The sequence below is a fragment of the Platichthys flesus genome, chromosome 10, assembly GCF_949316205.1.
Source record: "Platichthys flesus chromosome 10, fPlaFle2.1, whole genome shotgun sequence".
In the NCBI taxonomy this organism is placed as follows: domain Eukaryota; kingdom Metazoa; phylum Chordata; class Actinopteri; order Pleuronectiformes; family Pleuronectidae; genus Platichthys; species Platichthys flesus.
In genome coordinates, this window is record NC_084954.1 from 184,168 (window position 1) to 197,416 (window position 13,249).

At 44.0% G+C, this 13,249-nt stretch overlaps 3 protein-coding genes and 2 non-coding genes across 9 annotated transcripts; all 5 read right to left on the reverse strand.

Moving 5' to 3' along the window:
* Positions 1-269: 269 nt before the first annotated feature.
* Positions 270-2,437, reverse strand: cinp (cyclin dependent kinase 2 interacting protein). 4 transcript variants are annotated; one of them, XM_062396867.1, is made up of 7 exons: positions 2,340-2,419; positions 2,197-2,246; positions 1,876-2,059; positions 1,195-1,366; positions 965-1,091; positions 660-789; positions 270-547 (listed from the first exon to the last, which is right to left on the reverse strand). In XM_062396867.1, exons 3-7 carry the CDS (start codon positions 1,994-1,996, stop codon positions 345-347), a joined length of 753 nt encoding a protein of 250 aa, XP_062252851.1. In that variant the 5' UTR covers positions 1,997-2,059; positions 2,197-2,246; positions 2,340-2,419; the 3' UTR covers positions 270-344. The 4 variants fall into 4 exon arrangements, with proteins under 4 accessions (XP_062252851.1, XP_062252848.1, XP_062252852.1 ...); XM_062396864.1 differs by having other exon boundaries at positions 2,197-2,398; XM_062396868.1 differs by lacking the exons at positions 1,876-2,059; positions 2,197-2,246 and having other exon boundaries at positions 2,340-2,437.
* Positions 2,438-4,712: 2,275 nt separating this feature from the next.
* On the reverse strand, positions 4,713-9,334 carry dkc1 (dyskeratosis congenita 1, dyskerin). Of its 2 annotated transcripts, XM_062398038.1 has the most exons (15): positions 9,222-9,334; positions 8,686-8,738; positions 8,516-8,602; positions 7,813-7,904; positions 7,543-7,727; positions 7,335-7,399; positions 7,089-7,215; positions 6,874-7,004; positions 6,331-6,474; positions 6,138-6,258; positions 5,831-5,949; positions 5,641-5,744; positions 5,364-5,412; positions 5,103-5,285; positions 4,713-4,949 (listed from the first exon to the last, which is right to left on the reverse strand). In XM_062398038.1, exons 1-15 carry the CDS (start codon positions 9,235-9,237, stop codon positions 4,884-4,886), a joined length of 1,542 nt encoding a protein of 513 aa, XP_062254022.1. In that variant the 5' UTR covers positions 9,238-9,334; the 3' UTR covers positions 4,713-4,883. The 2 variants fall into 2 exon arrangements, with proteins under 2 accessions (XP_062254022.1, XP_062254021.1); XM_062398037.1 differs by lacking the exon at positions 9,222-9,334 and having other exon boundaries at positions 8,686-8,793.
* On the reverse strand, positions 6,028-6,103 carry LOC133963889 (small nucleolar RNA SNORD83). The gene has a single exon (XR_009923369.1). It is a non-coding gene; the product is annotated as a small nucleolar RNA SNORD83 (small nucleolar RNA).
* Positions 8,018-8,209, reverse strand: LOC133963904 (small nucleolar RNA SNORD17). The gene has a single exon (XR_009923383.1). It is a non-coding gene; the product is annotated as a small nucleolar RNA SNORD17 (small nucleolar RNA).
* Positions 9,335-9,645: 311 nt separating the features above from the next.
* Positions 9,646-13,126, reverse strand: clec14a (C-type lectin domain containing 14A). The gene is made up of 2 exons (XM_062398039.1): positions 12,736-13,126; positions 9,646-12,012 (listed from the first exon to the last, which is right to left on the reverse strand). Exon 2 carries the CDS (start codon positions 11,989-11,991, stop codon positions 10,756-10,758), a length of 1,236 nt encoding a protein of 411 aa, XP_062254023.1. The 5' UTR covers positions 11,992-12,012; positions 12,736-13,126; the 3' UTR covers positions 9,646-10,755.
* Positions 13,127-13,249: the final 123 nt, after the last annotated feature.

A 13,249-nucleotide genomic window follows, 5' to 3' on the forward strand; every position in this document is an offset into this window, starting at 1 on the left:
TATAACTTCACAAACATTTTCAATCTTTAACTCAAAGTCAGATGGACAAAAACCAGTTTGGAGGAATCAATCTATTAATTTGTCACATTGATCATTAAACTTGTTTCTTGTTCCTCCAATAAACTAAAGGAGTGTTTGATGATTTCACGTGATGAAGGTCAGAGCGTCTTCATGACTTCACTGTGGATGAATCCTCATGGTGACACTTGATTATTATTTAGTTATGTAAGCTTTGTGTTTGTATGAGGGGTAACTGATGAAATACTGAGTAACTGAATAAATAGAACTTTATTAACACTGTTATTGCTCCACACATCTACGCTAACACCTGGAGAGGATGAACATCACAGTGGGCGGTGTCCGGTCTCCAGCAGCAGAGCCTCCAGGTTCTGTCGGGTCTGGGGGGGGGTGTATGGCTGATGTAGCCAGCAGGACAGGAAGACCATGTCAAGGTCAGGGTCTGTGGTGTGAGCGACTTCCTGCAGGACGGCCTGCTTCAGCTTCAGCTCCTGACTGAACGCTTCCCACAGGAAGCCAGATGAGGACTCTGAAACAATAACATGATAACATGCATCTTGAACGTAACTTTATCTCCAGATGTGATTCTGGCAGCAGGTGGTAATACAGATGTTGAACAGGTGAGTGATGACACCACTCACCAAACTGTTCAGTGCTCCAGGTGTGAAATAGAGGACTTGTTCTTCCTTCGGCTCCAAACTGAAATTCCTCCAGATCCCGAATGCCTCGCTGTGATGTCATCAGATGCTCCATCTTTGTCACCATGGCAACCTAACAAGACATCGAATGTCAGACAAGAAATCACCAGTTAGATCATTGGCCAATCAGAGAAGCTCTTTCAGATCCTTTTTCTACAGTGAATCATCAATTTCTAACTAATCTAAAATAAGCGTACAACTCTGTCATGGGTTGTGACGTCATAAATTATGACAAAGGACAGAATCACCATTTTGACGACAATGTCATGAAGTTTGCTGCATTCGTCCTGCAGCTCCAAAGCTGGAGGTGAGGAAGACGAGGAAGACGAGGTGGACTCATCCACCAGCTGCTGCTGCCGTTGTTTGTTCCGAGACCTGTAGGTTAAATCTGACATGTCACCTACATGCACACATCATCTAAACATGTCTACTACATGTACATGCATGTGATGAATTCATCCGACTGCCTGGAGCTCACAGTTTGATGTTGACGATGTTGGCTGCTACACAGAATCCGTTCTCATTGAGCTTCTCCCACCTCAGCATCAGGTTGTGCCAGTCGGCAACGTTATCTTTGATCTTTCTAGCACTTCCTGTGACAGCAGAGCACTTCCTGTTTGCTGAGGTCATCTTGATGTCACCTGACTGACCTGAGAACATAGTGAACCGGATTTTATTATTGAACAGAAAGAAAACTACATAAATCCCATAGTGATTGACCCAGGCTGAGGAAATGTCTCCACCTCATCTCAGACAGAGAGGTGCATAAAACCAACAACCTTCTGGAATCTCTACACCAGCTCATTTAACAAAAATGGTGAAACTGTGATTTGTTTCAAAATGTTTACCATTTGATTTCTGGTTGTCTAGAAAATGTCCTACACAATTTTTACACTTTACTATAAACATACAGTATATGTAAACTAGATTTGGAATGTACGGTAGAGATATTTATAAAAAACACAGAAGCTAGTAGTTGTACTGAGTTGTACTTTCAGCCTTTGATTGTTTGGTTTTCTACACAGTAAATGTATATGGCTCATGTAGAGATAGAATACACAGCAACAGGTTCCAAGCTTATACTCTTTGAAAAACATTTCTTACAAATAAAATAAAAATACTGACAAGTTTTTGAAACTAACAATTTAGTGGCACTTACTTATAGCACTTTGAAGTTTTGCTTTATTTTGAAGAAATTGTACTTTCTTGATTCTTGTCGTCCTGGGTCTATTCCGATGTGATGTCAATACACAGACTTCACTTCCTTTCTCTTCCTTCATTCACTGCCCTTTGTCAATTCACTCGTCGTCGTCCGTTCTCATTTTAACTTTCTCAAAGTTCATCTGCAGAATAAATTTCTCTTAATCAACAGCTGATGAGAAGAACCTTCATCCAGAGGGTTAGGGCCGAAAAACGATAAATAAAGAAATATAAAGAAATATAAAGAAAACACTACAGAAGTGAAGATAAGGTTTTTCACCTGAGGAGGATCAACAATCACTGATCGTTTCAATATCGATCAACTATATCCTGCAGGAGATCGAACATAGAGATGATATGAGATCTAATATCCAAACGTCTTTCCTTGGATTTAATCGATCACTCGATCACTGGAGCTCTCACCCTCCATCTGCTCGATCCTCTCCAGCGACCTTAGCTTCCTGGTTCTTCTTCTTCTGTGGTGTGTGGAGCATATATCTGGTGTGGAGGTTCTCCGGGAGTTCTTCTTCTGTGGTTGTTTTCAGGCAGAGTGTAACGTCAAACGCTCTCTGCGTGCTGACGCAACCGGAAGAAAGAAGGTGTTCATTTCATTGAGCTGACCATAGATGGAGCTGACCATATATATATAAAGGCCCTTATTTATATATATATATATATATATATATATATATATATATATATATATAATAATAAAGGCCTTTATAAGATAGATAGATAGATAGATAGATAGATAGATAGATAGATAGATAGATAGATAGATAGATAGATTACTTTATTCATCCCCGTAGGGAAATTAGTAGAGGCGGTGGTCTAGTGGCAGAAACTTGGACTATGGGCAGAGAAGGTCTCTGGTTCGTCTCTGGCTCGACTCCACGGAGAGACAACAAAAGACGAACCTGGATTGATCTGTCCAAAAATCCAAGAGTCTCCCTACCCTGTCTAGTGCCCCTGAGCAAGGCACCTTACTCCCCCAACATCTGCTCCCTGAGCGTCATACATGGTCGCTGACTGCTCTGTGTGCACCAGATGGGTCAAAAGCAGAGGTTACATTTCCCTACCTGCATGAGTGTGTCTGTGTTTGGGACGAATAAATGGATCTTAATCATCTTAAGTCATAGCAGCCGGTACATTTGAATACAATAAAACACTATACTAGAATAGAATAAAAAAATATTGAGGTAGAAAGAATAAAAACAGAAACACAAGATAAATAGGTAGATAAGGTGCAGTGGCAGATGATGGTAATAGTACTGATGATATGATGGTAATGTTATTGTTAGACAGTATATAAAAAATAGTACAGTATATATAGTATATAATATAACATAATATATATTTATATATGATAGTAAGTATACCATTATAATAGCAGTATATAGTAATAATGGCAGCAACAGTATATATAATAATAGTAAATATAATAACATGGACACATGTATAAATATGTGTATATAGACTCATATATACAAAGAATATACAAAGAGTATGATATAATAAATGATATATAGTACGGGTATAAATATAAGTATTTGACTATACAATAGATAATATAATATACTATGAGTGTAAGAATATGTAGACAGTGTGCAAAAGACAATATTATTGTATAAAATGATATATAGTATCAATATGGTTTATATTATCACATATGATGTGTAGTAAGTTTTCCAGTATATGGAGCTGAGTGTTGTACAGGGTACACAGTGAAGGAGACAGGTGTGTTTAGGTCAGTTGTGTGATGGAGGTAGATCAGCTGTTCAGTCTTATTGCGGTTGGGAGGAACGACTTCCTGTATCGTTCCTCAGAGCAGCGGGTTGAGTCTATAGATCTATGGAGCTGACGCGTTTTCCAAACCGACCCACAGGAAGTGCATCAACCACGAGGAACGAACCGAACAAGAAAGAACGATTTATTCTAAAAAGCAAAACTACAAAGTGCTAAATAGTTAGTATGAAATTTATTAAAGATATTCTTTGATATAGAATTGATTTTTACATTACGTCATTTGGCTGACGCTTTTGTCCAAAGCGACAATTAGTACACTCAACATTCACAAGGGGCCTTTTTTTTTTAGGGGTTCAGCATCTTGCCAGAAACACTTCTGCATGCAGATGGGGAAGAGCAGGGTTTTAACCGGCAACCTTCTTGTTGGAGAACGACCACTCTACCCCCTAGGCCACACCGCCTATGAGTTTAACCTGCCAACATATTTACTGCATTCTTTCGTTTAATAAAACTAGATTATTCCTTTACGATAAAATTGTTTGAGTTAGTTTTGGTATTTTAAGGGTGACCTAACCCTAAAGGTTTGAAGGCACCATATTATATATAATAACAGTTCGTGTTTTTTTACCAGAACAAGACCGATGTCCCCTTTAGTTTGTGTAAATGTAAAACTTATCTACAGATTTATAGTCAAACTGCAACATGATACTTTACTTACCACTAGAGGTCACTCAATTCTACACACTGGTGTTGAATTGTTCACATGCGACATTGACACGACAGTGGCATCATGGCTCACTGCAATGAAGAGGGTTGTGATCCAGAAACATGAATACTTTATGTTCAGTGTGAAATGCATCACTATCAGCGTTACCCTATAATAAACATGAACCTGCATGGAGTAAAGCTCACTGACGATTTCCATCAGAATTTAAATTAAGACTGATTTTAATTATATATTTTAAACAGCCTGTTAAATCCTCAAGCTGCAAACAGAACGTTTTAAAGATTTGTTCCTTTCGACGACATCTGAACAAAATAACTAGAACATACTGAAAACACTTTTATTTTGAAATTACAAACAGGCTTCCTGTCCAGGTATTTACATAAAATAAAAAAAAGATTTATATAAAAACAAAAATGTCCTTTTTCTGCATTCACACAGTCCATAATTCAACTCCCAGAATGCTTGGCGTGCAGTCACAGTCTGTCCACGTGTCGTTACTCTGGTGCGTCCTCTTTCTGTTTCTTCTTCTTTTTCTTCTTCACGCCTTCAGCAGCAACAACCTGCACAGAGAAAATGTCTTCACTTTACTAACTGGTCGTTGTTCAGGTACAACTCCACATCAGAAAGCCGTTTCCTGTCATGTGACCAGACTCGAACCCGTTTGGCAAAATCAAATAATTGCATTTTGTGAACTTCTTTCGAACCAAACTGACCTCTGTAATGGGCTCCGCCCCCGTCTCATCAAGACCCGCCCCCTCTTCTTCAGCACCCGCCTCCTCCAGTTTAATCCTCTTCTCTTTCTTTTTCTTCTTCTTCCCTTTCTTTACTTCCTCGGCAGGCTGCTCCGCTGCTGCCGCTGTCGTCTCTCCATCACTGTCCGTCGCCTCCCTCTTCCTCTGCGGAACAAAGTCAAAGTCACGACCGGCTCACTGCACACGTTTGGATCTCATGTTAAACTGATGTTCCTACTTTACCTTTGCTGTGGCATCACATGACCCTTCCTCTTGACCAGCTTTGGAGACGCTGTCAATTAAAATAAAGTTTAGTTGGACGATGCATTAAATATATATTATCACCTTTAACACAAGCTGTGATGTCACTGTTCCAGGTGCGCAGTAGCTCAGCCAATGACAGAGCAATGAAGCCCAACCTGAAGGTTCCTGTAGCAGACTGACTCCCTCAAAGAACACGTCAGCTCAGTGAGGGATAACTGTCTGCACCCCCCTCCCCAACCCGCTTCAGGTCACCTACCTGAAGTCCACGTACTGCTTCTTCCAGTCCTGCGGCGTGCTGCCGTTTGGTTTCCCATGTTTGTCAAGGAGTCCTTTCTGAATCATCATCTTCTTCTGGCTCGCCTGAAGAAACCAAACAACCAGGTGGTCATCAGTTCACGCCTCCATCAGTTCAGCAGTCGTCAAATCGATAAGTTCACATGACGTACCTTTGGTCCTAGACCCCACTTCCGAGGATACGTGTCTCTCTCCATGATCACCCTCTTGATCTTTGCCACCACGCCATGATCACATGTGGAGATCACCGCCGTCGTCATCAGAGCAACAGCTGGACAGATTCAACAACTGGTTTAAATTTAGGTCAATGCTGATATATTATTAATATCTTCTCAGCTTTATTGATCTCAGCCATCAGAAAAGGGTGATAGATAGCAGGTCATCACAGCCTGAAGCTCCTGACGCTTCTGAACTCATCATGTGGCTTTAATACACACGCACACACAGACAGACACACACCTGTGCAGATGGCCTCTCCCTTGGTTGTTATCACGACGATGTCCTGGTTTACCTCGATGCCGTCCTCGTACCTGAGCACACCAGGCAGCATGATCTTGGCTCCATAGCAGATAGCGTTCACCTGGAGACAACGATTCATCAGATAAGACTTGACGGCGTGGACGAGAGGAGACCGTTAGAGAGGAGGACTTACGGAGCTGTCCTTCATCACCAGACGTTTGAGAGACACCAGCAGCTTCTCCAGCGGGAACACGACCCTCCTCAGGTACGACTCGTCTTTGTTGTGGTCAAACTGCCACTGAGCGTCCAGCACGTCGTGCATCGTCACCATGTGGTCCTGCAGGAGCAACCATTTCATGACAGTTAGGTGATTTAAAAAGTAAATCTTAGAAAATGAGACGAGGTCTTCAGAGGGGCGTGGTAACACAAACATTACACGTAGAAGTGCTAACATTAGTTACAGACCAATCAAGACTCATTCTGAGTTTACAGTTAAATAGATTCTTCCTCAGATGTTTTCAACTGAACGTGCTCCCTGTCCCAGACGTTAGGACGCTGCTCCTGGAGCTGCTCAGTGAGAACGAGTCCTGATGTCGGCAGAGGCGAGACTTCACACGTGAAACGATGTAAAGTTAGACGCCGCCGCACGATTCTTTTTCAAAGTTTAATTGTCAGACCGGCACCGAACAGCAGGACTGAACTCAACACTTTGAGCCAATCAGGACGTGAGGCTGACCTTCTCTCCCATGACTCCAGATCGGACTCTCCTCAGTTCCTGCATCTGACCTCCGACCCCCAGCAGCAGACCCAGGTGGACACACAGAGTCCGGATGTAAGTTCCCGCTTCACAGCTCACCCAGAAGATACCTGAAACAGCCATGTGACATCATCAGGTCACGCCTCCGCTGCAGAGTTATGATTGACAGGTGCATTGTGGACATGTGACCTCACCTAGCCTCCTCTCTGGGTCGTACTCGATCAGTTTGCTCTCGTAGATGGTTCGGACTCTCAGCTGACGCTTCACGGCAGCGATCAGGGGCGGTCGTTGGAACAAGGCGCCGGTCAGCGTTTCTATCGCCTGCACACAGAACCCGGGTCAGTCAGGGTCACATGACCATGTGGTTTCATGACTAAATCCAACAATCTCTTCTCTAACGAAGGTTCTCAGAGTTCCACAGCTCATGTTCTCAGACTTACCCGAGCCAGAGTGTGTTCGCTCTCTATTGCATTGTGCAGCCGAACGATTCCCACATACTCTTTACCTGCAACACACACACAGAGAGTAGTGAGGGGGCCGCTGGATTTTACTGAGCTGACACTTTAGTCAGCCGGGTGGGAACATAACCACACAGATCAAATTTAACTATTTTTCTGACATGAAAATCAAGCGCGCATTGCTGCATACCGGCGCTCTGCTGAGATTTGACCAATCGCGTGGCTCGGTCTACACACACGATCAGACACCCCGTGACCTTCGGGTCGAGCGTCCCGCTGTGACCCGTCTTCTCCACACGCAGGATCCTCCGGATCCACGCCACCACCTCGTGAGAGGAGGGATTTGCAGGTTTGTCCAAGTTAATGAAGCCGGACCTGAGAGAAAACCGGAAGTCCACCAATCAACACATGCATGAGTCAGCTGACCAACACAGAAGCTCATGGTGTCAAGCCTCCATACCTGACGTAGTCCTGGATGCTCCTCTTCAGGGGGTTGCTGCCGCACGGCAGTGGCGTGTAATGAGCTGTACGCACGTTCAGTTTGTCAAAGTTCTGAGGGAAACAAATGTTCAGATTAAGTCACTTCCTGTATAAAGAGGATCAACAGGAAGTCTGAGCTGAGTAACAGACTTTTACTCATACACCTCATTCTGTCCCTGTGTCATGTGATCAGAACAGTTAATCGTCTTGGTAGCAGTCGGTCGAGTCCTTCTCTCCGTGCGGTTCCGGGTCAGAACCAGCAGAACGCCAGCATGAACCTGGAACCTCAGCAGAGAGGCCCCGCCCCCAAAACGGGAGCAGAGCAGAGACAAGACGGCTGCCGCTCAGCGAATGGATAAACTAGATCATCACGTCACATGACAGCAGGGATCATCAGTTATAGATCTGACCCTCTGTTTATACAGAACCTAGCAAATAATTAAATCTGTGATCTGGATCCTACTGGTCCAGGCATTAACATTCAGTAGCAGGGGCCAGTAGGATCTGGATCCTGGTTTAATCAGTGATCTGGACCCTACTGGTCCATGCATTAACATTCAGTAGCAGGGGCCAGAGGGACCTGGATCCGGGTTTAATCTCTGATCTGGACCCTACTGGTCCATGCATTAACCTTCAGTAGCAGGGGCCAGTAGGATCTGGACCGTACTGGTCCAGGTAGTTACCTTCAGTAGCAGGGGCCACTGGGACGTGTCCAGAGACGCCACCTTGCTCTCCGGTCGGATGAGGAAGTCCCCGCTCTGTTGAATCTCCTGATTCCACCAAAGAAAAGTTTGGGTTAATTTCTTCTCATGAAAAAGTTATAATAACGTTCAAATCAAGTGATGTCACTGACCCCAACTTCATCTTCACTCATCTTCTTCACCTTCTTCTTCTTCTTCACTGATGCTGTGGAAACAGAAATCAGATTCATGAAGAAACTTCTCATGTTGGAGAAGCTGCAGCCCACGTGGCGTTTAACAGCACGTGGTTGTTAGCATCAGGGGCTAACACGAGGCTAACAGGCCGCTAGCTGAACTGCAGATCAACCCAGTAACCTGATCGACACGTTTACAGCTCGATGACTGAAAACACGTGGTTGGTTTAGAGCACACGAACGAAGTCATTCCGGATTAATCCCGGTTTGTCCCTCTGGATCAGGATCTGGATCTGACTCTGGATCTGTCCACATGCGCTTCAGCAGCGTTTCTACCCGTTCAACGAGCACGAGGCAGTAAAACATCCGGTCATTAACACGCGGTGTGAAACTCATCGTCTCCTCGTGAGACTGAATTTAACCCTCGTGACTAAGAGAAGATTTAACGAGTCCAGTTAAAAACCAGTTAAAGTTAAAGTTGGAATGGGTCGCGGAGGAACGTGCTTCACACTCACCCTCTGTGTCTGCCATCTTGGAATGAGACTGAGCGGACGCGCGCTTCCCTTCTTCTGTGGTGTTTTACAACATCCGGATGGAGGGCTCTCTACTGCCCCCTCTGGAGGAAAGTGAAGACTACATGCGACAGGAGGTCTTCAGAGGGGCGTGGTTACAGCACAAAAACATTATATGAATAATACTACATATAATACTACAAACTGTAAAAAATGGAAATCACCAGATTTTAATATTACATATATAACTATAATATAATATGAGTAAGGGAAGACTTCATGTTCAAAGTATAAAGTAAGATAAACTTCCATTAAGGGAAAACACGTGATTTTGACATTACATTATGATTATTATCAATATTATTACTGATTGTGAACCAGTTTCTCTGCTTTGGTGCAAATCAAAGTAACAACAGTTGGAATGGAGGCAGAGGCAGTTGTCATTTTAATATACATTAAAATATTTACCAAAAGTCGGTATCATTTAAAACTTTCAAAAGACAGAAGTTTTGGGATATCAAGTATTCTTAAATATACTATTTTCAAGCTTTAATTAAATCTGAATGTCAGTTAAATACACTTTGAAAGTCAAGTAGGTTTGAAGAGAGTTGAGTGAGTTCTCATTGAATGTTTATAAATGTATAATATATATATAAACTATGATTTTCCCATAGATTCCATTCATTTTAAAACTCAGATAAAACCAGGAAAGATATTATCTCCTAAACGAACAGTTACTGAAACATGTGTCCAGCTGCAAAAGGGTAGAACCAGGTCTGAACCAGGGCTGAATCAGATCTGAACCAGGTCTGAACCAGGGCTGAACCAGGTCTGATCAGCTCTGAACCAGGGCTGAACCAGAGCTGAACCAGGTCTGAACCAGGGCTGAACCAGGTCTGAATCAGCTCTGAACCAGGTCTGAATCAGCTCTGAACCAGGTCCGAACCAGGGCTGAACCAGGTCTGATCAGCTCTGAACCAGGGCTGAATCAGATCTGAACCAGGGCTGAACCAGGTCTGAACCAGGTCTGAACCAGGGCTGAACCAGGGCTGAACCAGGTCTGAATCAGCTCTGAACCAGGGCTGAATCAGATCTGAACCAGGGCTGAACCAGGTCTGAATCAGCTCTGAACCAGGGCTGAATCAGGTCTGAACCAGGTCTGAACCAGGTCTGAATCAGGTCTGAACCAAGGCTGAATCAGATCTGAACCAGGGCTGAACCAGGTCTGAACCAGGTCTGAATCAGCTCTGAATTAGGTCTGAACCAGGTCTGAACCAGAGCTGAATCAGATCTGAACCAGGGATGAACCAGGTCAGAACCAGGTCTGAATCAGGTCTGAACCAGGGCTGAATCAGATCTGAACCAGGTCTGAACCAGGTCTGAATCAGGGCTGAACCAGATCTGAACCAGGTCTGAACCAGGTCTGAACCAGTTCTGAACCAGGGCTAAAGCAGGTCTAAAGCAGGTCTGAACCAGTTCTGAACCAGGTCTGAACCAGTTCTGAACCAGATCTGATCCAGATCTTAACCAGGTCTGATCAGGCCTGGTTGTCTTCGTTCTTCATCATCATCTTCTCGGACTCCTTCAGAGCCCGTTTCCTTGCGGTTCTCTTCAGGCAGCATTTCACCGTCACTACAACGACCACCACCAGCACCACCAGCACCGCCACAGCAGCCAGCACCGGGACCAGGATGCCCCAGACGGACCCCCTGTCATCGAGAGTCACTGGGAGCGTGCACGCCGGTGAGCCCTCGTCGTGATGTCTCCCGTCCTGGTCGAGGCAGACGCACACGTACGAGCCCTCGGTGTTCAAACAGGTGTGCCTACAGGGGGCGCTGGTGCACTCGTCCAGATCCACACAGTTTCCAGAGACGTCTTTCTGGAAGCCGGCCCTGCACGGCTGGCAGAGGACGGTGAGGTTGGGGGGGGAGTCGTCCAAAAGACGCCACACGTCAGGAGGACCCCAGCAGTACAGATGCAGCTGGTCACCGGACCAGCACTCCACCAGGATCCTGGTGTTGTTGTTTTCCAGACGGAGAGAGCGTGCTCTGGGGATCACTGGACGCGGACACAAGTTCGATACCACCACTGATCCAGAGTCAGGTCCAGGGTCAGGTTCGGTTTTAAAATTCAAATCAGTTCCTGGTTCTCTCATGGGAGGCTTGGACTCAGCTTCAGGTGGTTCCTGCTCTGTGGGTTTAACTTCATGTGTTACTGGTTCCGGTGATGAAGGTTTAATGGTGGACGTTTCATCCTCAGGCATCAGTCCCGTCTGTCCGTCTCTCAGTTTGCAGATGAACGGATGAACTGAACTTCCCCTGCAGGTGACCGGACTCAGACCCCAGCTGGTCACCTGCAGCCCATCGTGTTTCCCCTGTAGCACCACACAGCGGACCGTGGTGCACGTGTCCTGTGGCTCCTTCGCCCAGGGAATCACCGGCGAGTCCTCCCCGTCGTCCTCGGTCCAACTGAAGCCTCTCAGCCGCGAGCCGGGGACGACACACTTGTTCTTGGCTTTCTTCAGTCCGACCCAAAAGGTGAATTCACTCTGAGGCAACAGCAACTCGGAGATGAGCCTGAGGACGCTGGTGACTTCCTGCTTGGTGGCGAGGGAGGTGAGGCCCCCGGGGGAGCAGGCCTGCACGGCCTGCTCAAAGCTGACCTGGGTGCGGTGGATGGTGTAAAGAGGCGGTGACGCCGAGTCAGCCAAGAGTTCTGTGGACTGAACGAGGATCCAAATGTAAATCCAACAAGAGCTGAACCAAAACGCCATCTTCCCACACGGAGGATGATTCTGAATCAAAACAAAACAGAGTTAGTTTCTGTTTGAACATGGAAGTTTAAAACAAGGCCGTGCTGGTTAACCCTAACCATAACCATAACCATAACTCTAACCCTAACCCTAACCCTAACCATAACCTAACCTAGCCCTAACCCTAACCCCTCAGCCAAAAGTCAGATGTCACAGACCTGAAGAGTCAAACTGATAAACCTGCTTCTGCTCTTTCCTGAGATGCAGATGATTCTCACGTCTCCTGATCACAGGGAAACCGTTATCGTACATTTTATGAAATAAAGGAATTTTAATGATAGCAGTCGATTTAATGAGCACATATGATCGGGTTTAATCATTTTATAAACAGAAAAATAATAACATATACATATATCTATATATACACACACATAATTACACAATAAACTGTTATTATATATATATATATATATACAATTATCCAGATGACTAGTTATTATATATATACACAATTATACAGAGAAACAATTATATATATATATATATATATATATATACATACAATTATACAAATAAACTATTATATATATATATATATATACAAAATTATACATATAACTAGTTATTATATCTATATACACAATTATACAGAGAAACAATTATATATATGTACATACAATTATACAAATAAACTATTATATACAATTAAACATATAAACAGTTATATCTATATATGTGAAATCTTTGTGTGAAGAGGTTTCTTACCTTCAGTCCAACTCGTCCTGATTCTTCTTGTGTAAAGTTTCTTCTTCACTGAACGAGTCGGCCTCACCCTCTCTCTCTCTCACAGGAAACCTGCTGCGTCTTGATAGGGCGAGCGAGTTTCCTCCAGAGAAACGCCGGGGAAACTCTTAATGAGACTTTTAACAAATCTGGTTCAGAATTTCAGAATTTTTCTATGATCAGATGAACTTTATTAATCCAACAAATGAGAAGTGAAATACAAGAACTTAAAAATCAGCAGCCACACGGAACCGGAACAAGATGGAAGAAAGAAATAAAAAAGTTAAAAGACAAAAACTGAACTAGAGACGAAAATAAAGAGCTTGAATCTCATGAATGGACTTTGGTTCATATTTATAATTTTAACTTCAATCACTTCCTCTGGTTCGAGGCTCCTGCAGGAGGTCCAGGCTCTATGTGTGTGAGGAGACACAGAGACACACAGAGACACACACAGAGAAAGACACACACATTTGAACAAACAGTGGAAAAGGAG

Excerpts from the sequence above, each read along its gene's own strand:
- cinp (XM_062396867.1), bottom strand. The coding sequence starts at position 1,996 with ATGAAGGAAGAGAAAGGAAGTGAAGTCTGTGTATTGACATCACATCGG. Across the intron at positions 1,367-1,875 it reads AAAACTTCAAAGTGCTATAA|GTCAGTCAGGTGACATCAAG; the intron begins GTAAGTGCCACT and ends CTATGTTCTCAG. Across the intron at positions 1,092-1,194 it reads AACATCGTCAACATCAAACT|GTCTCGGAACAAACAACGGC; the intron begins GTGAGCTCCAGG and ends TTTAACCTACAG.
- dkc1 (XM_062398037.1), bottom strand. The coding sequence starts at position 8,778 with ATGAGAAGTTTCTTCATGAATCTGATTTCTGTTTCCACAGCATCAGTG. Across the intron at positions 7,005-7,088 it reads CGACCCAGAGAGGAGGCTAG|GTATCTTCTGGGTGAGCTGT; the intron begins GTGAGGTCACAT and ends TGGCTGTTTCAG. Across the intron at positions 6,259-6,330 it reads TGGTGATGAAGGACAGCTCC|GTGAACGCTATCTGCTATGG; the intron begins GTAAGTCCTCCT and ends CGTTGTCTCCAG.
- clec14a (XM_062398039.1), bottom strand. The coding sequence starts at position 11,991 with ATGGCGTTTTGGTTCAGCTCTTGTTGGATTTACATTTGGATCCTCGTT.